The following is a 22,100-nucleotide window of genomic DNA, read 5'->3' on the forward strand; positions in this document are numbered from 1 at the left end:
TTGAAGTTGGACAACTTCACTTCACCACTCTCTCTTGTTAAGTACTAATGAATATCTTTGATATTGGGATTCAGGTACATCTCGTGCCTCCGGGCGCCCACGCGGAGAAGATGCTCAATCACACTAAATGATTTTTTCGGAAGAGACCGGTACTTGTCAAACTCGGCCCGCACATAGGAACGCCAATGGTCCTGGGTATCAAGTGGTTTTGTTTTAACTGATCGCATGCATGCCCTGTAAAGCTTAAGCACCTCTCTTTGTAGTCCGGAAAGCCTGGCCATGACAAAAGAAGATGAGTTTAAGAGGTGAAGTTGGATAGATGCAGAATTTGTGGAGTCTTTGTGCTTATATGCACACTTTTGTCACGTCGCTCAAAGCATAGTCCAGGAACAGTTGCCATGCCCGAATGCTCCATCAAATTGTTCGTATTCCTATTGTTTTATACACATTCTTGGTTGTGGAATAATGTAAAGACTGGTGTAGAGATGCTAGTGTTTTCTCACAAAGGAACAAGTTCCGCACTACATTCTTCTTTGGATCAATGGTCTGCTAAGATCCAAGAACTATAACTATCAGGTAGCTTTAGAAGTTCGATCCAAATATATTAGCCTCAAACATCAACCTCTTCTCTTCTACAAATGCTTAAGTTGATTTAATCTTTAATGCTTCGGTGCTGTCTGAAGCGAACGGTGCTAAACAATTCTCGATCGCTTTTTCTACGACGCAATATTCAAACAGGAAGTGGCACCAACGTTACAGACTATACTTTACAATACCTTAATTTTGATGAGACTGTAGCCAATTTCAGATGCTGATCGTATGCAGCTGCAAAGCAAAAAAAAGTTACGAATGAGAATAACATGTTATAAACTTAGGAAACATAACATAACCTGTAAACACTTCTTCGAAGCGGTAAACAATCACCTTAAGGCGTCTTCATTTGGGTGGGTGATTTTCAGGAATACGTGCCAAAAACACGTCATTTTATGTTTATTTGGCCTTCAAATTTTACACTTACATTCAACTATCCGGATGGCTTTATTCTATTATACAACCCATTATATAACCCACCTTGATTAATTAATCACATAGTACCAGTGAAATCGACTTCACCTTCTTTGGAAGCACAGTCGTTGTTGCCGCAAGTGCATTGGCCCTTGACTCTTTTGCCACACGAGCAAGAGTTTTCCTTTGGAGGAACAGCGTTTTCAACTGGAGCCTTCTCACAGTTGCAGTGCAAAGCAGCTTGCTTTCCACAGGAGCAGGTAGACTTTTTGGCACAGACGCATTCAGCAGCAGAGCAGGACATGATTAAAGAGATGATGGAAATGTAAATATTGAACAGGAAAGTATCTGCGAAACGAAGACTATTTATACATTCCACTTGTTGCAGCCAAATCATGCGATTCCGAAAACAGAAGTCCCGGGACTGCAGATAGAAATTCATTGGTCATGGTGCACGGGCTTTGTTTGTGGGTAACAGCCAATCATAAGCCGCGTAAATGTCAGCCTGTTGCCATGGAAGCTTATCGATAGAATTGACTAATTGAGTATAATGCCGTTTTGGGTCATACTGGACCAGCCCAGCATCTCATCTTAAACGCTGATTACTTGCCATCTTGATCATCATACTCAATGTCATTGAAAATGCCCTCATATGTGGCGTCAATGCTTCCGATCATCTGCTTTATTAGTTGATCATTATCGTGCAACACATCAAAGTAGTCTGGCTCAATTTGGAAAGGCTGAGGTTCATTTTGCCCATCGTAAACGCTCGTGTTTATCTGTGGCGAAGTAACAAGATTAGCAGGAACTATTACTGTCCCTCCAACGCTGCTGAAAATATTGGATTCGGATACGCTTTTAGATATTGAATTCGAAGACAATTGTACGTTCCTCTTAGCCTCCTGCTCTCTCTGACATTGCTCAATGACGCTGCGGCTGTGTATCTCAAATTTTTTGCTGAACTCTTTTGCTGGCTCATAACATATATTGCAAAGCTCATCAAAAACTGTCAATACTCCAGCACAATCTTTTCGAAGCCCAGCCAAAGATATGGAATTTCGGATCTGATCATCCCCCGTGATCAGCGAAAGATAAACACTAGCACCAATGAAGAGATTGTTGATCGCTACCCATGAAAAGTTGATTAGCTGTTGCTCCGTGAGTTGCACATATGTCCATATTATTTGCCGACTTGCCTCGTAGAGAATCCGGTGGTGACTTGATTGTATAATGTACGGAGTAATAGCACTGATGTTGTAGATTTGGATTATTGTTTGGTTCAAGTTAAGTTTAAATACCATTTCATTAAATTGTTGATTTGCATTACCCTTGGGGGCGTTTTCAAACCACGACAAAAGTTCCGTATGCTTTTGACTTTTCCAATCATCATGTTGATGTATTTTCTGGTGGATTTTATCATCGTTTAGATTCTCCAGCTTAGTTATCCTATGAGATACGTCATTGACGAAGTCATATATTTCCCCTTGAAGGATTCGTAATCGGAAAAAGTGAAATGATATTAGTTTCAGGTTAGGATTATTCGTGATCGGCACACTATTCTGTGATAACTCTGACATGTCAACAGAAATCATCAGATCGTCGAGAGCCGAAGGAAACGGGCACTCAATTTGCTTGCTATTAATGCCAAATTGGCGCCCAAAATAGATAGACACTTGACGATCGAGCGAGTAACAGGACCAAAACAACCTTCTTCTCATGTCAATAACGAAAGCATCCAGCGACCTTGTATACAACGGTTCGTCATGAAGACCTAAATCTTGGCACAACCGAACACACGTTCCAACTAAATACCATGCACCTGGATGACACGGTCTCATAAGAGAGTATTGGGCAAGTAAGAGTAAAGACTGCAATATTTCAAGCTTTGATATCTCTGGCCTATCTGTTTTATCCTCTTCCTTCCATACGTGGTCCACGTACTTGAATGCCTGATTCTTGTAATGGTCAGATATTGTGAGTGGAAACTTTTGTTGGTGCTGTGACGTCAGAATGGCGATGATAATGTGAAGAAAAAACAAGCACTTCTGTTTCAGGTCAACATGATTCACGCTCACGGGCGTTTCAATGTACTTCAGATGTTCAACGTGCTCTTCAAGAAGCCTCGACCACAAATCTTTCCCCACTGTACCATAAAGAGGCTTGAAATACGTATGCATATAATAATCACGGTGCAATACGGGAACCTGAACATTGGACAGATTGAAGAATGACACAATGCAAGATTCTGCGAATGAGCGTTCAGGAAGATTGATGCTGTCAAAGGGTATGTCGTTTGCATGTTTCTGATCCATGTCGGAATCTCGCATGAACAAAACCTTACCAAAAGTTAATGGATTGGGTTCCTGCGGTTGGAATGCTTTCCCCTTTTTTTCCATTCTTAATCTGTTCAATTCTTCTGTAGTTTCTCGAAGCTTGATTTCCAAGCTTTGAATGCTCAACCGTGATATTTCCTCGCCGGTTTCAGGGTCCTTGACCACACACTGTTCATTGGCTTTCTCGCAATTGGTGCATGTAGGGAACTTGTGATCGCATTTAATCTTCTTGTGACGGCATCGCAGACAGGCAGTGATAAGGCGGGAGATACGTGAATGAGGTTGAGATGGCTTGGTTACTTTTGATGCTTGCTCTGCATTGCCTCTTTTGGCCATTACCGCATTCAATGGGTGTAGCTTAACAAGTTAAAGATGTTGGTGTGCACACAAACCCTATCTCTTGTGGAGCGATTTCGCCAATGATTTCCACCGTTCCCCTAAGAAAGAGCCGAGGTCCGAAGTGTTTGAATCGAGAGAATGGGATAAGTTCTGATTTGTTCCAGTATGGCTCTCGTTTGCATTTTCAGCTCTGGTTTCTTCTGCATCGAGATTTGCCGTTGTGTATAATGGAGTAGTTGACGTTATACCAGCAATCTCAGAACTCTCAGCAGACAATTCTCGCGTAAAAGCGGCCGATGCATATCCAGCGCCTCTGCCTCGTAAATCTCCCTCGGCTAAGTTGTCATCAAAGTCCTCCCCTATAGTCTCTTTGGGGTTCGTTGGTAGATTTGCTTCGAAAATCGCTTCCAGAGTGTGTGTTACGATATTCTCTTCACTTTCACCGTTTATCGTGCCTCTTTCTGCGTTCCTCTGCTTTTCTGCTTCAGTGTTTTTCTTCTCCTGGTCGATCCCTGGTATGTGCTCCAGAAGGACTTCGTCGAATATGTCCGACATGGAGCGCGTCTTCTCTACACTATGGAATTCACTTCGTTCAAGGAAGACATTATCCATGCGGCGTCTCTTCGGCGACCCTTGCTCTTCTCTGCTGCTCTTGTTCAAATCGTCCGTTTCTCCACCCCATGCAACAGTCTGGAGACGTGGAAGTGGGAGTAAATCGCTCTCATCTTGACGTGCGATTTGGGTGGGAGCAGGCAAATCTGATTCATCAGCAAACTGAGTGGTGGACCTTGGCGGCGCCCTAGCTGCAGAAGAGCCGAAATTAGGTGTGAGCGGAAATCGCTGCGGCGAACCTTGTCGCGCCGGCGTTGCAGCTGGAAGTACTGGGGGAAGTGCTATCGGCAGAAGACGACCCAAATCGCTATGAGGCGAAAGAGCACGCGGCTGAGCGCTGGAGCTGCTTGCATGTGCGCGGCCAATTTCGCTGAGAAGTACGGGAGGTTCAGGAAGTGTGGGAGAAGAATTGAGAAAGTTCTGAAGCACCAGCAGACGAGTATCAGCAGCACGAGGCGTGCGTTTCCGTGGCGACACAGCCACTTGTCCACCAGAGACAGCCACTAGTTGTGGTGATGACGGCAGGGTGCGGCGAAGCTGCGGAGTGGAGGTCTCGATGTGCCGATCGGATGATGGCGGCGTGCTAGCCGCCAGGGGCTGTAAATCGTTCTTGTTTTTGCTGTCTGTTTTTCTGCTCGTCGATTGGCTTTCTTGTTTTTGCAGCGTTGGCTCCTGAAGCGGTTCTTCAACTGTGGAAATCTCCACATCGGCAGCCTCTTCCAAAAAATGCTTCCAAAAACCCACATGGCTCGACGCCTGCGCAGTAGCAGCAGCATATTTCTTTAACACGGGGAATATAGAATCGCCTATGATGGCGTTAGCTCGTGAAAGGTTATGGTCAATCTCCTGTAGAAGTAAAGTTGATGCTTGTTCTAACCGTTCGAGTTCCAACGCTGGTGAGTCCTCCTGTTCGCGTGCACGTGCCACATGGACTGTTGATTTTCGTCTGGACATTGTTTTGGTTTTCTTTCTCAGAGCTTTATTTTCCAGCTCTTGGTGCTTTCGTTTTTATTATGAGTACTTCTGTTTTTCGTGGGGTTGTTTTGAGTCGCGATTTCGCGCAGAGAATACGCATCGGATTTCCTTCATACCGCCTATCCACACGTTTTTGCACCCGCTTATTGGAGATGCGACTCTAGTTCCGTGAACGTTTTTTATTTTTGGTAATTGTGTGTTATAAACTATAGTACCAAGGTATACTGCAATGATGAGGAGTCTGTCTATAATTGGAGTCTAAGTCGGCCGTAGGTGTCATTTGTTAGATTCGCGTCAATTCAGATGCTGAAGCTACTGCTTATAAAAAGATAATGTTGAAGCGGAAAGAAAAATCTACTCATCAATTAGAACTTCAGACGTCTTGCTTAGTTTGTGTTTATGACGTTACCGAAATTGACTTATCCGTTAGCTGAATTTTTTCGACTGAATTAGATCTTCTACGTCTGCACGCCTCGAAACAAAGGAATCATGTTTATCATTTGCAGTCTTGGATACGGGACGGACCAAAAGTAAAGGTGTATTGAACATAGTTTGCAAGTATACTTTTGTCCACAAGGTCAGTTTATTTCCATGATATACCGTTTCTGACAACAAGTCCCTCTTGTATTTTGTCTTCTGGTTTGGTTTCTGTTGACCACAAAATAGGTTTTCAATTTAAAGGACGGTTTCTACCGATATTGATGCTCACTCCCCAGTTTACTGCTATTGTACATGTAAATGTGATGAAACGGAGGCATTCCTTCTTATTGTTCGAACCATTTATTTTCATTGGTTTCTCGTTGCGCATTTTGTCTTCCAGGATTTAGTGGGTATGTCTGTAGTACTCCCGCGCAAAGGTAATTGTGAAGTCAAATTATAGAAGCTCCTCATATCTCTCCTTCACAACCTGTTTCTATTCTTATCTGCCCCTCCTATCATTCTTTGTTTTTTTTCTGTTTTCGTCTTTTCTCATTCTACTTTCGCTGAACTTCTCTCACGTAGTCCTGCACCCTTCCATCTGCCAGAACACTTCTCCTCTTCACAATGGGAAACATCATGTCGGTATCGTTTGCTCCAGAATGCACCGATGCCAAAACGAAGTACGATGACTGCTTCAACAAGTGGTACACTGAAAAATTCTTGCAGGGCAAGTCGCTCCATAACGAGTGCACGGAACTTTGGGACAATTACATCACATGTGTGAACACAGCATTGGCCAGCCACAAAATCAAGCCTATGTTGGACAAAGCACGTGAAGATCAGCCGTTTGAGGAGTTGAAGAAGTAGAACCACAAAAACCGTTGGTACCTACGGGATCAAGGGTCCCGTATCTTCCGGGTGTCACATTGTCTATATCAATACAGGAAGAAAGGAAATGATGTATCTTTTGTAGAGCCAAAGGGGCGAAGGTAAAAAGTCTGCATTCTTTAAAGCTACACTCTGACTCTTTTAGGAGCAAGATGGTGAGAAGCTGTGACTGATCAAAGTAATTTCTGGAAGACATGACCATGGTGTCATAAGAATCTCATTTAACTACAATCAAATCAGATATCCACTAGATTTAGCCCTGCTCTATAGATTCCACTCCACGGTAGTGGTCTCTGTCTGGGTTGGAGTTTCTCCTATTGCCTCACAGTGAAACCAGCTTGTTAGAAACTCGCCTGTCCCGGTTTATGTTCCGCGCGTGTGCTCTGCCGGGCGACGCCCGCTATAAAAGTGTCTGCGCGCACTTGGTCGGGCGAAGCCAATGCAGTGTTTCCTCGCGCTAGTCGCGCTTTCGCTCATTTCGTGGGCTACTGCCGCCCCGCATCCTGTTCGCACCGACCCCGACTTTTCCCAGCTCCAGTGGTTTGCGCGCCTCGCGTCGCTCGCCTATTGTGTGCGCCCGTGGCACGAACAAACATTTATGAACACAACCCACTGTCCCGCCGAAGCATGTTCAGATGCAGCATTTGACACGCTCCAAGTGAACCATGTGTTTGATTTTCTGGGTTTTCTTGAAGTCGGGCTGGGCTTTATTGCCGTTGACCACCAGGAACAGACTCTCTTTTTGGTGTATAAGGGCACTGGGTCTGCGCGCGACTGGGTGAAAAACCTCAATGCGTTTCCTGTGCGATACGAGCCTGTTGTGCACTCTAACCCAAACTTTTCGCCTGCGCTTGGCTTTGATTGTGAAGGGTGCTATATCCACAAAGGCTTTGGCACTTTCACTCGAACAAACGGCGCCACTATTCTTAAAAAGGTTCAAGAATGTATTTCCGACTATCCCGATTATCGGTTGGTGGTAGCAGGCCATTCGCTAGGAGGAGCCATGGCTCTTATGTCTGCCATTGAGCTCCGACTTTTGGGCCACGACGTTTTGGCGGTGACTTTGGGCGCACCGCGCGTGGGGAACAGCAAGTTCGCCCTGTTTGCAGACAAGTTGTTCGACACTCGCGCTGCCGCCGCGCACATTGACCAAAACCGCTCGTTTACCGCCCTCCGCACCGCGCTAGTGAGAATGGTTCACCGCCACGACGTGGTTCCAATGCTCCCGCCTGGTTACAAGCACTCTGGCTACGAATATTTCTTGGGCGAAGCTGGCGTCAACCAGACTCGGGAGCTGGTGACTCGTGGTGGACTTGACTATAACACCGAGGCAAAGTACGATTTTGGCCGCCGTTTTCCAACCGAGTATAGCACCACTGACCATGTGGGCTACTTTTATCGTGTCTCGACATGCAAGAGCAGTTAGAAGAGCAACTTTTAAGTTGATGCTTAAGTTAATAGCCTAGTAGAAAAGCAAATTTTCAAGTTGAATCTTAGCGTTAATAGCCTTTGCTAAAGTATAACTCTCAAGTTCATTAGTCAACCTTCCAATACAATTTTCTTTCTTTCTTACTTTATGACAAGTAACGTAGGTACTGTTTTCAAAACGGATAAGATGATTTTAGGTTCCCTGCGATGAAAGCTAATGTGAGTGACATCCCAGACTCGTGGTTCTTTTCATTTTTTGTTCTCAAGTACATTTCTCTCGATTCATAGGGGCCACTGCTTTCAAGGTAAACGAATGTCATCTTGTGGTTGTATCTTTAGACCAAAACAATCAAGAAATGAAAAAGAGTCTTGTCTCCCCTCTAGTTAACTCTCATCATATTCCTGATTGGGAATTTCATCTTTAGTTTTCATTGATGACCAGTTTGGTCAATGGTTATATATACATAGACATTCATTCGACGTGAGACAAATGGGTAGATGATAGGCGTCAAAAGTACCAATCAAACAAGTATATTTCAATTCTCGATTGGATAAACTTAGCTCAGTATCCATTTGCCCTTGCTACAGATACTCCCAAGATATCAATCGCGTTTAAGGGCGGGCTAAACGCACCATTTCTTCGGCGCTCTCTACCTTGCTTCGACTTTTGCCCAATCGTGCGCCCTCTTCCAACTCATACTTGTCCACTCTCGTCCATCCATCCCACTCAACGACTTCAGGCAAAAAAGGCTTGATGTCCTCTTTGTCTTCCGACATGCCTCTCAGATCGAGATCCAGTAGAACTTTTTCTGCTGTGTCGAACGCCTCCATCATCGTAGATGCAATCACCCCACGAGGTCCGCTACGTAGCCATCCGGCTGCATACCACCCAGGTACAATCTCTCCCTGTGGACTTAACATGCGTCCTCCGATATGCAGAGCACAGTTCTTCTTCTCGTCGAAAACGAGCCCGCACTCTTCGAAGCCGGGCAAGCCTCTCCCCGAATAGCCTATAGATAACACTGCCAAATCGTTTTTGAGGCGCCGAAGACGGCCTGTAGGACGCACCCCTGCCCCGTCTTGTTCGTTTTCCTCAAAAACAGTTTCCGAGAGAAGTTGAGGATCTTGTGCGGCCACAAACTGCCTTGGAGACTGAAAGAACTCAAGGGCCCATGAGTTTTTAGCTTCTGGTGGGGGAGGCGCACCACACGCCTTTTCTAGCATTGTAAACTTGCGCTTGTCCACACGTCCTAATGTATTCACCAAGGGCCGTATTGGCTCCATCACAGAATCAGCAATGGGAAGAAAATGCAGCTCCGGGAGTTGCAAGAGCTCGCGCATCTCCTTATTTGTGAATGCAGAGTGCAATAAGCCACGACGAGCCACTATATTGACTTTCTTCACTGCACTCCGCTCAAGCTGCTCCACCGCCCGTGTCAGCATGTCTGTTGGCGCCCAGTGGCGAGGACCAGCAAGTAAAACACGCGCAACATCAATTGCAACGTTTCCGTTTCCTATGATGGTGACATTTTCGATTTTCTCCCATGGGGGGATCTCTGCCGAAACAGAGTCCGGATGCCCATTGTACCAATTGACAATCTTCCGCGCCGGTACCACGCCTGGTAAAGACGAGCCTTCAATGCTGAGACTCTTGTCAGCGGCAGTACATCCGTACGCTAAAACCACCGAATGGTAGTGTTTCTCCAATTGGGCCAACGAGACATCTTGACCAACATTGACATTGCCAAAAAACCGTACATTCTCGCTGTGCTCATCCATGATTCTGTCCAAGTACTCTTCACATTTCTTCACCTCAGGATGATCGGGCGCCACGCCATATCTGGAAAGCCCATATGGTGCGGGCAATCGGTCGAAAAAGTCTATTCTAAGCGGACTTGCGCTTTTCTGTAGCAAATGGTGAGCTGTGTAAAAGCCAGCTGGGCCTGTGCCAACGATGGCTACGTTGTACTTTCTGGTGAACCGAAGTGAAAGTGGAAGGCGCATATTGAGAGCGTTAATAAAGGCGCGCTTCTCCAACTAAAAGTTGGAGGTCGCAGTACTCTGATGCTCAAGCAAGAAGCGAGTCAAGAGAAGGGAGATTTGAAAAATAAATGGAGCGGGCTTTAAAGTGAGTGAGAGTATTTCTAACAATATAAAGTAGGTATGAGACGAAGAAAAGAGACGGATAGGTAATTTGGAAGGCGTGGGCGATAGAAACACACGCGAAGCATGAAAGGGACTTGTTAGACATTATTCTATGGGTAATGAGGGAACGACTTTAAGATCAGAATAGAAAAACTCTAGTCTATGAAGTCAGTTAAATCTATGTAAACCATTTTTGTTTCCATTACATTACTGTGAACTCTCATACTATTTAGCCTTTCATACTTTTTCTCTCGACTTGACGATCATCATCAAAAGTGTTGTTTCACCCATAAAATCACACGAAGCCTAAAGTTGTTTCCAGGTTGCATATTTGCCTTCTAGTAAACCTTTAGAAACCCTAAATATCACAACAGGAGACAAAGCTCCTATAAAGAGACTACCGCATAAGCAGAAACAAGCAGGTTTATTCATAGTACATGATATCATGTCCTTTAGTTTCTTTTACTTGCACAAACACATACTAAGATACCATTCTGACACATGCTAAGAGATATATAAGCAAGAGACTTGATGTGCATAGTAAGGTTTCTTCCAGATTTCTCTCTATTCTCAAGACCCATAGTTACCTTATTGGCTTGAGCAAACACCTAAATTGGATGAAGTGATATTGAAATAGCTTTCTCAACGCCCATTTACAGGTTCAGAGGATCGAAACTGAAGGGAAGGTAATTGTTTCCAGTCCAATATTTTCCAAAGCTGGTAATTTTCAATCATAACAGCCTTTGAAAGCTATGGCACACACATAGAGGTGATTAAAAAAACAAATAAAATTGTTCGGAGCAGCATTAAGCAGATAGGCTTTGAATACGAAGTATAAAGGACCACATATTATTGGCATGCCAAAAATATGAAAACAAGAAATCCGTGATAGTTTAGTGGCTAGAATTACCGCTTGTCGCGCGGTAGACCGGGGTTCAATTCCCCGTCGCGGAGCTCCTTAGCGCAAGTGGTTTAGTGGTAAAATCCAACGTTGCCATCGTTGGGCCCCCGGTTCGATTCCGGGCTTGCGCACTTTTTTTATCAACGATTGCACCGTTTATTAAGGACGAGTGCGACTTTTTTCTGCACACGCCAGATTCAGATACGTCAAGATCGCTCACAAAAGTCCTTAAAGGAAAAAGTAAGGCAAAGGTATAGAATCATAACTTTGCCTTCATGTGTGTACATGAATAACTTAGCTTAATTTTGAAAGGGCCGCTGGTACTTTTTTTTTGTATCCGGCAGATTGGAACAAACCATCTCAACAGCCAGCCAAGATAGGATTGCATCAACAATGTTTCCTTTTTGGGAACTCACAACCAGCCAGTGCGCATAAACTTAACCGAATAACCATGGCTTACAGAAAAAAAAAAAAAGCTTGCCTGATCAGGCGAACGTAAATCACCTTTTTCTTAACCATAACCAACACTTCCTTTGATCTTGTTTCCCACCTGGTTTTCTTCCAATTCCCGACCTTCACTTTCTTTCCACGTTCCTTCACTCATCGGCCTCTTTTTGTGACCTTGATCCCCACACTCTTTGAAAACTAGAAAGGGGCACAGAATGCTGATCATCGTTAGTCCAACGCAGTGGTCAGACCCCATTAGCCTGATTCTTTCCTCGCAAAATTCACTTGTGCCTTCGAATTCCCATCCAGGTAGAGATGATGCTACACCAGATCGGAACAGCCCCAACTCAGGCCCATATCTCGTAACCCCAGCCCGGCAAACAGGGAATCCACCTCAACATCAACGAGGTGTCTCCAACCCTTTTAGTGTCCTCTATGACCCTCAATCGGTTCCTTCGCTCAATGTGACTCCAGATTCAGGGGAGTATAAGTCTTTGAGCTACCTTCATATTGAAAAGGAGCTTCAAGCTGGACGGTCGCCGGCTAAGGCTAGTCCAGGCAAACTGATCCCAACTGTAACTTTGATTGACGACTCCGAGTTGAATCGGGCTGGATCTGTCATCTCAAGAAATCTGTCCACTATGAGGCACAGAACCATCAGGCGCCGAAATAAGATGATGAAAAGGGATAGGCACAATCCCAGCCTGGAATCAGTGTTTTCGTCAAGCTCTAACAAAGAAAAAATCCCAAAATTCAAACCAAAAGGCTCCAAATTCAGTTTTCTATTCCCAATTAAAAGAAGAACGTCCTTTAAGTACACACCGATTTCCAAACAGCACCGACGCTTCGATTCACAGAAAGAGATAGATGACTTTTTCTCTCTTGACAATATTTTTGCTGTTGTGCGGGAAATGCTACCTAGGACAATGCTTACATTCAAGTACAAGAAGATCGCCAAAGTCATTCCGGAGTTGCACTCACGGCCCGAGTATTTTGAGATATCGAAGAACAATAGTTTCACCAGAATAGTGCATCCCGAAATTTACTCTACTGCGGCTCCACTTCATGCCACAAAAATCTCTCTGGCTTCAGAAAAAAGCATAAAGCAGAGGATCCCACCAGCAAAGAGAGCATCTGTTTCCTCTACAAGACGTCAACTCTTCCTCAACACGGTCTATAAAGAATATCGGGAGAAAGTTTTTGCAGGCAAATACAAAGTACCACCGAGATTCGAACTTCTCTTACCCTTCGAAGCTGGTGTCATGAAGCCGGAAGAAAGAGAAGACATGGACACGAAGCTTCTTCTAGAAATATTATTAAGGAGAACAACAGCTGCAAAGTTAGAGTACCGGCTCCGCCAAAATGGCTTTCTCAACCGGAGTTCTACTTCTTCAAATAACACCAGTGATAATGCCCTGTCAAGCTCTTCGGAAAGCGATCCGTTTGGCCCCAAGAAAGATAAAAGGAACAAATCTGGACGCTGGGGAGCAAGTGACCTGCCTTCTTACTCGGAGCCACACAGCGCATCATCAGTCTATTCCAAGCCGCTTCCTTCGCCTCAAATTAGCTCTACTTCTCGATTTGGCAAATCCCCTAAGACATCACGACATCACATTAATGATATCTCATCAGAAATTAAAAAGGATTCAGAAAGTTCCATTAGCCCTTTACACATCATTGGCAAAGACGCTGAAAACACACCGAAATCTCGTTTCACTTCATCTTCTAGATATTCTTCAGGCTCGTCCAAACAGCAGCTCACATTCCCAACTCTCGGAATAAGGTTTGACCGGTTCATGTTTCTGTCGGAGTTGTCGGAGGCAAACAGCTTATCGAACATGAATATGTATTCGTTACAGCCGATGAACAGATCTGTTGTCACGGTTTCTTCAGCACTGACTGTTGATTCTGTACTAAGAAATAAGACGGATAAAGAAGACCATAAAGACCCTTCTCTGCCCCATAGACCGGCGGAGGATATAAGAGCATCGAACTCTACAACAAATACCTCACTCTTTCAAAGTTTGGATGACTTGAATAAAAACGTGGCTCAGTACCTTAGAGGAGAAGAATTTGAAAGCCCTGATGCCACGATATAAATAAGATAGATACCAGAATTATACATATAGGAAATTGCATATTAAGAAATGACAGGAAATCGTTCATAAGGTAAAAGGACCCTTCAGATCACGGCAGGAAAACTTAGCGATGCGAGAACGAGTCTTGTCCCATTACATGATTTTGACTCATATCAATTGTACATTAGGGCAATTCTCTTACTATGTTTCGTCTCCGTTTATTCTCTATTAGAATATTTTGCAGGATGTTCCTGAACTAGCTTGACTCAAATATAAAAATTGCTTGTCACTGATACGTACTGGCAAATGGTACTCGACCCTTGGTGTGTACTCAGTCCCTAGCTGGGATTCAATTAAATGATTTAGATTAGTAATGAAGAGAGGATCAAGATGTTTACCCAGTGGTAGCACACATCCGAAATTAATATCCCAATTTACTCTCATTATCCTAAATGGAATCTATTGACCTGTATCATCTACCTGTGATACAACGTGAACTGAATTCTTAGTTTCAATGATAACGTTTCGTGGAAATTCTCTGACCTACTGATTCCATTCACAGTCATACGGCACGAACGAGCACTCTTTCAAAATCTGTTGGTCCATTTCTGTTAACCTTATCTATGGATGCAAGATACTGCTCCCATTATCATGGATTGAGGCTGTTGGCACGCGATGGGTACTTGTTGCATAGCCACGTACACCGTTATCAGTGCCGTGCCTATCTGAACCTGCCTGAGACGTGATTTTACCAGCCTTGATTGAACTTTTCGATAATTCATCCGATAATGCTTCTCTTTGACGCGCTTCATTAATGTAGGTATCGTGCATGTCGTTAACTCGGGCAAACTTCTCAGCGAGCTCATTAATGCGCTTCCGCTTAGTGGAGAGTTGAGCAGACGTCGTAGAAGTGGAAGAAGAAGCTCCAACTGTGCTAGGAGTTGAAACAGGTACAATTGGTACAGGAAGACCCAGTCCAGAATGATGAAAATTAGCGAGCGCAGCTAATCTGTTCTTGAGGGTGTTATAGGTGGAAGACTGCGGCATGATCATCAAAATGCCGTACAATGTTTTGTAAAGATAAGGATGCTTGTCTGGCTCCAAAAGCTGGAGCCTCAACTTCAAGAAAATGTGCAGCTCAAGAAGCTGAACGAGAACATCAAGTTGGGTCAAAAGCTGAAAGGTGACCTCCAGTTCTGCCAAGTTTTTGATGATAGAATAAGCCAACTCGTAGTTTGATGTCAATAAACACAAAGACAAAGCGCTTGGAACATTGTAGCACCAGCTCTGGAATAAAGTTGAAAAGAGGTTCCAATCCTCAGTTTTGTAGATGTCAAGATTTTTGAGTTTCTTGCGAAGGTCCTGAAGTTCGTGTGAAGTCAATAAAATGTTATTGATTGTAACCACGATATTGCTAATAAACTCGATGTTTTTCTGTTTGAGTGACACAAGCACTTCTGAGAGGGTTTTGAAGATTTTCTCAGAACTTATAGTGACACTCAAGCGACGAATAATAAACTCGATTTTGCTTCGTGACAATGTTTGCGAGCCACCAGCCAGACCCACATTCACTGTCCTGTTCCCTTCAGCACCATCGGCTTCAAAAAATAAAATTAACTTGATCATGAAGTCTTTGAAGAAGTCTTGATTGTCTTCGGATATCCGTGATGCAAGATTCAAAACCTTGGAAATGACATCGTGACTGGCGTCCGCAAAAGATCGGAGAAGCGATGTTAAGTCGAAGGTGTACTTGTTAGATGGGGGCAGAGTATCATCGGTTTTTGATGAGTCTGGAATGAAAAAGCTGGTGGGATAGCTCGAGTATAGAAACGTCAACCAGTCCAACAGTGTCAAGCGAGCAAGCTCATTTATGGAAAGCATACACTCGGCCATGACCACTTGAAGAGTGCTATTTAGGTAGAGCTCCAAAAACTCATCGTAGGCTTCTTTGTTCAAGCCCTGAATGGTACTTTCGCTTACTTCATATTCTGGCGGCGATGATAAATTTTCCAGTGATCCTTCGTCTGCAACGCCTCCTTCATTTAAACGCTCCAAAAATAACTGCAAAGACTTATTGAAGCTCAAAAATTGGTTCCGTAAGTCTGTATCATTATTGTCGTCTGTGAGGGCAACATTTTGCACAATTATCGAAACGCAGTCAGGCAAGTATTTAGAAAAGCTAACAGGGCTGATAGTGATGATTTCCTGTAGCCATTTGAGGACTGTAGATTGAATTTCCAAGTAGATGTCGTGACTCTCGCCAGCCAAGTCGTTGAATTTGGTACCACTGTTATTGGCACGAGGCACGCCAGTTCTCAAAAAAGATAGAAGAATATCAATAATCCGTGAGTAGTCAATAAAAATGTCTTGACCATTAATAAATAATGAAGAGTCGCCTTCGTCATAAACTTCACTTTGATCACGTACCGAAGACTTTTCATTGTCCGATTTACGGATGATTGTCGTGCTGCATGATTTTATGGATGCACTGTCGTCAATGTTGGGACTATTCCCGCTTTTCACAGACAAGTTTTCTAAATCTTGAGTAATAGCTTCATCTTCTGGTGAATCAGCCTGCGCAGACTCTTGAGAAATTGCCTGGGCTTCAGCCCATTTCCGTTTTCTTTCGCTCACAATCTGAACCTTCTTTACCTCATACCTTACTTTGTAAATGGCCTTGATTTCTTTGAGGAAAATATTCAACAAATTTTGTGTCTCAATACGAACATCTGAGGGACAATTGTTCATCAAGAAGCGAAAAAGTGGTTCCAAGAAGTTGGGTAAAAACGTAATTAGCTCCGACGAAGGAATATCATCAAACAATTCGAGCCAACTCAACAAGAACTTTTTGGAAAACGGCTCCACTGTATACATCCGTTCCAATAACGTTGGAATAAACTTGGGCAACAGAAATGCCTTCATGGGGTCTTGGATTTCGTTTACTTGCACAGACATCCCATCGTCACCCACAACATTCGAGCGGATCTCATTTTCCCGGTTTTGCTGATGTAAAATCGAAACGTAGATAGTCAGTTTAGCACTGACGATGTCTTTGATGAGACGATCTAAAATATCCGCGGCGTTCTTCACTGACAGCTCAGTATCTGTGACCAAGATACACAAGATGTCAAAGACCTCGTTGAAGTACAACAATATCTCTCCTCTGGCGATTTTGGCAATGTTATATAAGGACTCACACGCGTAGTACCGGACCCGGGCATCAGTGTCTCGAAAAGTAGCAAATATGGGCTTCACAATATCTTCCAAAAAGTATGCAATTGCAAAAGAGCCAAGAGCAACAGAGACACTCCCCAATGCTGTAATAGCGCCCATTTTCGCCGGCGTGGAGCCGCTATTGGCTAACTCTGTTAATTCGGCAATGATTTTATATATGGTAGCCGAATCATTCTGGCTCAAGGCGGCTTTGGTAACACTTTCAATTTGGAAAGCCGTGGCTTTTCTCTTTTCGTAAATATGATTCAGTAAATCCTTGACAATCGCCTGATCTAAAATTCGGGGTTCGCTCATGTTGAGTGTTGATAGTGGAAGATTGTACCTATATTATATCGCGCGCTATCTGGAACAGTGTGGGTAAATATTAAATAGAGAAAAGGAAATTAACATAGTGCAAAAATTACAATAAAAGCTGAAATTCACGAGGAGCGATTTGATGCTAAGCACCAAAAGATGAAGAAATCTCGATTACAAATCAAAATACTACAATATGATAGAAATGTGCATTCAATCGATTAATGGAGAAAATCACACTTAGTGCATTCCCGTTATTGCGTAAAACTACCTCGATTCAAGGGAAACTAGTTATACAACAGCAAAAGTGTGTCCTCCTTTTTCCTATTTTTCTCATTATAAACGATCTTTTGCAAATTACGTGTAAAAGATAGTTTAAAATATACGTGATCCCACTTGGGTGATAGCTAATTAAGCCAGCATACTAGTATGTACATACTACTACTTTTCGTGCTTTGGAAAATTCGTTACAGTCTTCATTGATTCGTAACGTGTATTTGATTTGTCGGCATATGAAAATGAAGCCATCATTCAGAAACTGGAATATCTGAAGGTGACAAAAGGCTCTTGATGCACAATTCCAAAAATTATCTAACATGAGAACGAAAGCTATGCAGCTTTGACCACTAACGAAAGTCCGTAAGCCTCACTTTAGTACTCTTAGGGATTTTCCCAAAGGTTCTGTAGATGCATATCCAAGAGATAATAAGAAGTAGACAGAATAATCGTCATATTGCCACAAGGCGTTTCACCATGATACGGAAATCCCTAGCTTTAAAACTAGTAACATTCCCCTTGGTTGCTTAACATGTCTTACTGTAATCGCTACATCTGTTAAAATCACGTAACATATCTTTTCCTTCCCAGTAATAAATAGTCGAATAATTAGTAATCACAAGTCGTCAGTCGTCAAATAGTCAGCCTGATACGCCCACCAGACTGGGGCCCATATAAAAAGCGGTACTGTTATTGGTGGTGGTGTTGTTGTTGTTCTTGTTGTTGTTGCTGTTGTTGTTGTTTTCGCTGTTGTCATTGGTATTCTTACCAATGTTTGTACTGTTTCTGCTGTTATTATTCTTCCGGCGCTTCTTCTTCTGCTCTGGCTCGGACCATTTTTGTGCATAAAATTGATCATCTTCATGTTCCTCGTTGGCTCCATCACTGTCGATCTCGAGTTGATCATAATCAAACTCATCCGATGATCCGTCCGACTTGCGCTTTCCGTCGGAAGCATCCAGATCGACATCCGCCATAGGCACGTTTCCGTCATCATATGGCAAATTGGCCAAATGATGCTGTTGAGCAGGTTGATTTATTTTCTCTGGTGCTGGAAGAATGCGGCCCAACATTTCAAGATCGCTAGTGCTAAACTGACCCACCAGGGGAATCTGCACGTTAAACTTGATAAAGAGGTGGCCACGCTTGTACCTAGGAAGGTCGAATTTGGCCGCAGTGCCATTCTGGTAAATAACACCGTTGCGGATTTTGTTGTTGATTGGCATTCCCAAGCCCTTTACGATTTTGGGGCTGCCCGAATTTATGCTTCCCACAATTTGACCTTGCTTAATCGAAGGATCTTCCATATCATTTAGAGTGCTGTCGCCATGGGAATTAACATAAATGCGAAGATCGTTTCCCAGACGCAAGAAATCATGAACCAAAATGCTTCCGCCTAAAAGAGCTGTCCGGAGATCAATGTCATGCTCCATGTACAAATCATTAAATTTCCTCACCAAAAATGGATGAGGAGTTTCGTGAATATGAATCACCACGTCTCCAGGAATGATGTTTCGGCCCTCGTCAGCTTGGCCCTTCAATATTATCTTATCTCCGTCTTTAGATCCGGGGAAGATGTTTACCAGGAGAAGCTTCTTCTCCATCAAGAACCCATTGTCACAGCGACGGCATTTGCTGTTTCTGTCACAGTAGACGCCCGTCCCATTACATGGAGAACACGAGCCTACTTCTTGGAACTTCGAGAACTGATTAACCATTGTCACCACAACACGGCCACTGCCTTTGCACACGCGACAAGTGCGTGGCTGCAAACAGCCCACTCCCTTACACATGGAGCACTTTGTGATCTTCGGAAGCAGGAACTTCGCTACTTTACCATAGTACATATCGGCCAAGGAGACATCAAAAGTGTGGTGGATATCCTCTCCGCGATGTACTCTGTTAGCAGCCGGATCTGGGGGTGCTGGCTGTACACTCTTTGACATGCCTTCAGTGTTGTAGGTTGCAAAATCAAACGGGTTCGCCATATCATCGCCAAAAGGCAGGCTAGCGCCGAAAACGGACGAAACATCGTTGAATATTTGGGAAAAAAGCGTATTCCCCGAGGGAAAGGGGAACGGACCATGAGCAGCAACATTGACGTTCGGAACTGGGGCAGAGGGAGGTTCTTGTGTGGCTATAGATCCATCTAGGCCACTTTCGCCGTATGCATCGTAAACGGATCTTTGGCGGGGGTCTTTTAGAATTTCATACGCATGGGTGGCATCTTTAAACTTTTCTGTGAGAACGGGGTCGTGGTTTGTTTTGTCCGGGTGGTACTTAAGCGCCAACTTCTTGTAGGACTTTGTGATTTCTTCGATGGTGGCCGTGGTTGAAACGGTCAATATGTCATACAAACGCGTATCGTAAACCATCAACAAAAATAAAGCATGAATCTGTGAAACAAATGTGTAGGATGAAAAAAGAATAAGGAAAGTGAATCAAACAAGAAGAGAAGAGAAATAATTCAGACGGATGCGGACCAGCAGACGGAAACTTGAATAATGTGATGGCCCGCAGCAGAAGATGTAGGATAGAGAATTCGATCGCTTTCCGCGCCGCGCACTGTGCAGGTTGTGCATGCCGCATGATAGCAGTGTAATGCTGTGGGGAACCCAAAAGAAGCGAAAAAAATAGAAGCGGGCCTCCGGACTTTACCACTTTCGACGTCGCTTGTGACACTTGTGGCTAATGAAATGTGGCTTGTTCCCAAATCAGTTTATATCACATTTTAGAGTAGTTGCGCATCAATATATAGATTTTTGGTATGTGAGCATCACGAGGTAAGAATTTGGCAATTCCTCATTACGTGAGAATAGTTGAGGGAGAACCTATGGAAATATGAGCACATCTGCAAATTGGAGTACCAGTGTAGACTTCAGAAAAGAGGGATTCAAAGACGACGAGCAGAACTGATATAAGATCTTTCCTTGTAGAAGAAAGATACTGCAAAAAAGGGACGGGAGCGCCGAAGTCCTGCTCCATGAACAATTTCTAGTAATGTGTTATTCTGTAGTATGAATGTATCTAGCAAGTGATTTGATGCTGTCAATTATTTGACTATTGCATCCGAAAATACAGAGAAAAGGAAATAGAGCATGGTTTGTCCTTATTTCATGTTGGGCTCTCTTAATAATACTATTCTTACGTCGGAGTAACACTCCAGCCCCAGATATGAGTACACCTCTCCTACATGCCAATGGTATAAGTATCTTTCGCATACAAAACCAGACCTCACACCACCTACATTAATGTGTCACCAGCAAAGCTTGAATTTCCGTATCCTAAACCAAATCGTAATACCAAAGTTTCTGTCCTCCGCCCGACATGCATCGTCGATCAGCATTATGTTCCAAGAATCTCGTCACGGAAGTGTGGCTGGTAGTTTGCCTTCTTCAACTTCATCTTGCGTTCGTATCTGTTTCCTGCCCTTGTAACGAGTCGCTGAGTCTCGCGCTCCTGTCGAGCCACAAGATAATTATTGAGGCCCGGCGAAAAGCGGCGGTCAACTAATGCTACAGTTTTGCAAGAGTCTGGAGCTTCACGTGCAACCACATTGGGTTTGCTGGCTCTGACTAGAGAGCGATGGCACACCTTTGAGCCAGATGGAAGAGTCAATTCATCATCAGTAGCCGCAAAAGAGACCTTCTTGGCCAGACTGCTCTTCTTTGCTGGCTCATCTTCGGTGAAGTCGTAAAATTCAGCAAAGACCAGCTTTTCTTCGGCTGACTCATACGGCAACTTGCAATGGCCCTTGGATGCGACATGCAGCCTGATGCTTTCCAAGCTTTTCCCATGGAAGCCGCAAACCAAGCAGTCATGGTCCAAAGTAATGACTTCATTCAAAAATGTGAGTAGGCCGTCCAAATCAACCAAATATGTTCTTTCTGGGATATAGAGGCCGTGCACATGCGACATGTGCCTTACGTTATTTTCCACCTCGGAATTGTTCTTACCACAGTAAAAACACATCCAATTCGGCAAAGACACGTTACCCAAATCGCCGCTTTCAATACTCTCCACGTCACTGTCTCCTTCAGATTCGCTGCCTGCCCAGCTATCCTCGCTGACGTCTGAGTAGTTGAGTTCTGAACCAGTCTCAAATGATTCTGCTTCCGAAAGGTGCTCAGAATCTCCCAAAGAAAACGCTGAAAGCTCTGATGCGACAGAAACAGCAGGACTGCTTTCTCGAGTTACTCCAGAGCCCAAGTCACTGGCCCGGCCTCGAACAGCCTCGTATCGAGCCATCATTTTCAAGTCTTTCTTTGTGAGCTGGCGGACACCCCGTGATACACGGCGGCGCTCCGGAAACCCAAACTCGTCGTTGCTATCGTCCTCCTGTGTCTGTTTTTGTTGCGCCAATACCTTTTCCGCAAAAACGTCCAGCGCAATCGATGGCAACAGGGCCACTCTTCGTTTTAGATTATAGCGATGCCAGTCTGTCTTCATATGTTGTCTTTGCAAGTCAGCCACGACAAAGCGAACGCCGCATGTATTACATGTGAAAGCAGCATTTTGCGGGGTCGATTGATGGGGCAAAAAACTCATGGTAAAAGAGTAGTAGTGAGTTGGTGATGCGAGCGATGTGCACTCCAGTCAAGATAACCAATTGCGCTAGAACTAGATGCATAAGGTTATTGGGGGAAGGTGCTTGTAATCGAAAGGACTAAGGTAATAATTCAAATTGTGTTGGCTGAGCACTTTTGGTTATGGATTTTCCATGAA

General features: G+C 44.0%; 10 protein-coding genes and 2 non-coding genes across 12 annotated transcripts; 5 read left to right on the plus strand and 7 right to left on the minus strand. All coding sequences in view use genetic code 12, as the record gives it.

Annotated features, from left to right (window-relative positions):
• Positions 1-1,084: 1,084 nt before the first annotated feature.
• CRD2 (Crd2p) lies at positions 1,085-1,309 on the minus strand (the record flags this gene model as incomplete). Its single annotated transcript, XM_066102426.1, has 1 exon — positions 1,085-1,309. The coding sequence occupies one exon, from the start codon at positions 1,307-1,309 to the stop codon at positions 1,085-1,087; it is 225 nt and encodes a 74-aa protein (XP_065958194.1).
• Positions 1,310-1,607: 298 nt separating this feature from the next.
• On the minus strand, positions 1,608-3,674 carry FOB63_004762 (transcription factor domain family protein; the record flags this gene model as incomplete). Its single annotated transcript, XM_002617586.1, has 1 exon — positions 1,608-3,674. One exon carries the CDS (start codon positions 3,672-3,674, stop codon positions 1,608-1,610), a length of 2,067 nt encoding a protein of 688 aa, XP_002617632.1.
• Positions 3,675-3,731: 57 nt separating this feature from the next.
• On the minus strand, positions 3,732-5,243 carry ASK1 (Ask1p; the record flags this gene model as incomplete). Its single annotated transcript, XM_002617585.1, has 1 exon — positions 3,732-5,243. One exon carries the CDS (start codon positions 5,241-5,243, stop codon positions 3,732-3,734), a length of 1,512 nt encoding a protein of 503 aa, XP_002617631.1.
• Positions 5,244-6,308: 1,065 nt separating this feature from the next.
• On the plus strand, positions 6,309-6,551 carry MDM35 (uncharacterized protein; the record flags this gene model as incomplete). Its single annotated transcript, XM_066102427.1, has 1 exon — positions 6,309-6,551. One exon carries the CDS (start codon positions 6,309-6,311, stop codon positions 6,549-6,551), a length of 243 nt encoding a protein of 80 aa, XP_065958195.1.
• A 460-nt stretch (positions 6,552-7,011) lies between these two features.
• Positions 7,012-7,998, plus strand: FOB63_004765 (putative lipase; the record flags this gene model as incomplete). Its single annotated transcript, XM_002617584.2, has 1 exon — positions 7,012-7,998. One exon carries the CDS (start codon positions 7,012-7,014, stop codon positions 7,996-7,998), a length of 987 nt encoding a protein of 328 aa, XP_002617630.2.
• A 614-nt stretch (positions 7,999-8,612) lies between these two features.
• On the minus strand, positions 8,613-10,004 carry ARH2 (NADPH-adrenodoxin reductase; the record flags this gene model as incomplete). The annotated part of the gene is made up of 1 exon (XM_002617583.2): positions 8,613-10,004. One exon carries the CDS (start codon positions 10,002-10,004, stop codon positions 8,613-8,615), a length of 1,392 nt encoding a protein of 463 aa, XP_002617629.2.
• Positions 10,005-11,027: 1,023 nt separating this feature from the next.
• FOB63_005670 lies at positions 11,028-11,099 on the plus strand. The gene has a single exon. It is a non-coding gene; the product is annotated as a tRNA-Asp (tRNA).
• Positions 11,100-11,106: 7 nt separating this feature from the next.
• On the plus strand, positions 11,107-11,177 carry FOB63_005671. The gene has a single exon. It is a non-coding gene; the product is annotated as a tRNA-Gly (tRNA).
• A 531-nt stretch (positions 11,178-11,708) lies between these two features.
• Positions 11,709-13,592, plus strand: FOB63_004767 (uncharacterized protein; the record flags this gene model as incomplete). The annotated part of the gene is made up of 1 exon (XM_002617582.2): positions 11,709-13,592. The coding sequence occupies one exon, from the start codon at positions 11,709-11,711 to the stop codon at positions 13,590-13,592; it is 1,884 nt and encodes a 627-aa protein (XP_002617628.2).
• Positions 13,593-14,192: 600 nt separating this feature from the next.
• On the minus strand, positions 14,193-17,099 carry FOB63_004768 (uncharacterized protein; the record flags this gene model as incomplete). Its single annotated transcript, XM_002617581.2, has 1 exon — positions 14,193-17,099. The coding sequence occupies one exon, from the start codon at positions 17,097-17,099 to the stop codon at positions 14,193-14,195; it is 2,907 nt and encodes a 968-aa protein (XP_002617627.2).
• Positions 17,100-18,016: 917 nt separating this feature from the next.
• On the minus strand, positions 18,017-19,750 carry FOB63_004769 (uncharacterized protein; the record flags this gene model as incomplete). The annotated part of the gene is made up of 1 exon (XM_002617580.2): positions 18,017-19,750. One exon carries the CDS (start codon positions 19,748-19,750, stop codon positions 18,017-18,019), a length of 1,734 nt encoding a protein of 577 aa, XP_002617626.2.
• Positions 19,751-20,720: 970 nt separating this feature from the next.
• On the minus strand, positions 20,721-21,923 carry FOB63_004770 (uncharacterized protein; the record flags this gene model as incomplete). Its single annotated transcript, XM_002617579.2, has 1 exon — positions 20,721-21,923. The coding sequence occupies one exon, from the start codon at positions 21,921-21,923 to the stop codon at positions 20,721-20,723; it is 1,203 nt and encodes a 400-aa protein (XP_002617625.2).
• Positions 21,924-22,100: the final 177 nt, after the last annotated feature.

The sequence above is a fragment of the Clavispora lusitaniae genome (assembly GCF_014636115.1).
Source record: "Clavispora lusitaniae strain FDAARGOS_655 chromosome Unknown tig00002663_pilon, whole genome shotgun sequence".
Taxonomy (NCBI): Eukaryota; Fungi; Ascomycota; class Pichiomycetes; order Serinales; family Metschnikowiaceae; genus Clavispora; species Clavispora lusitaniae.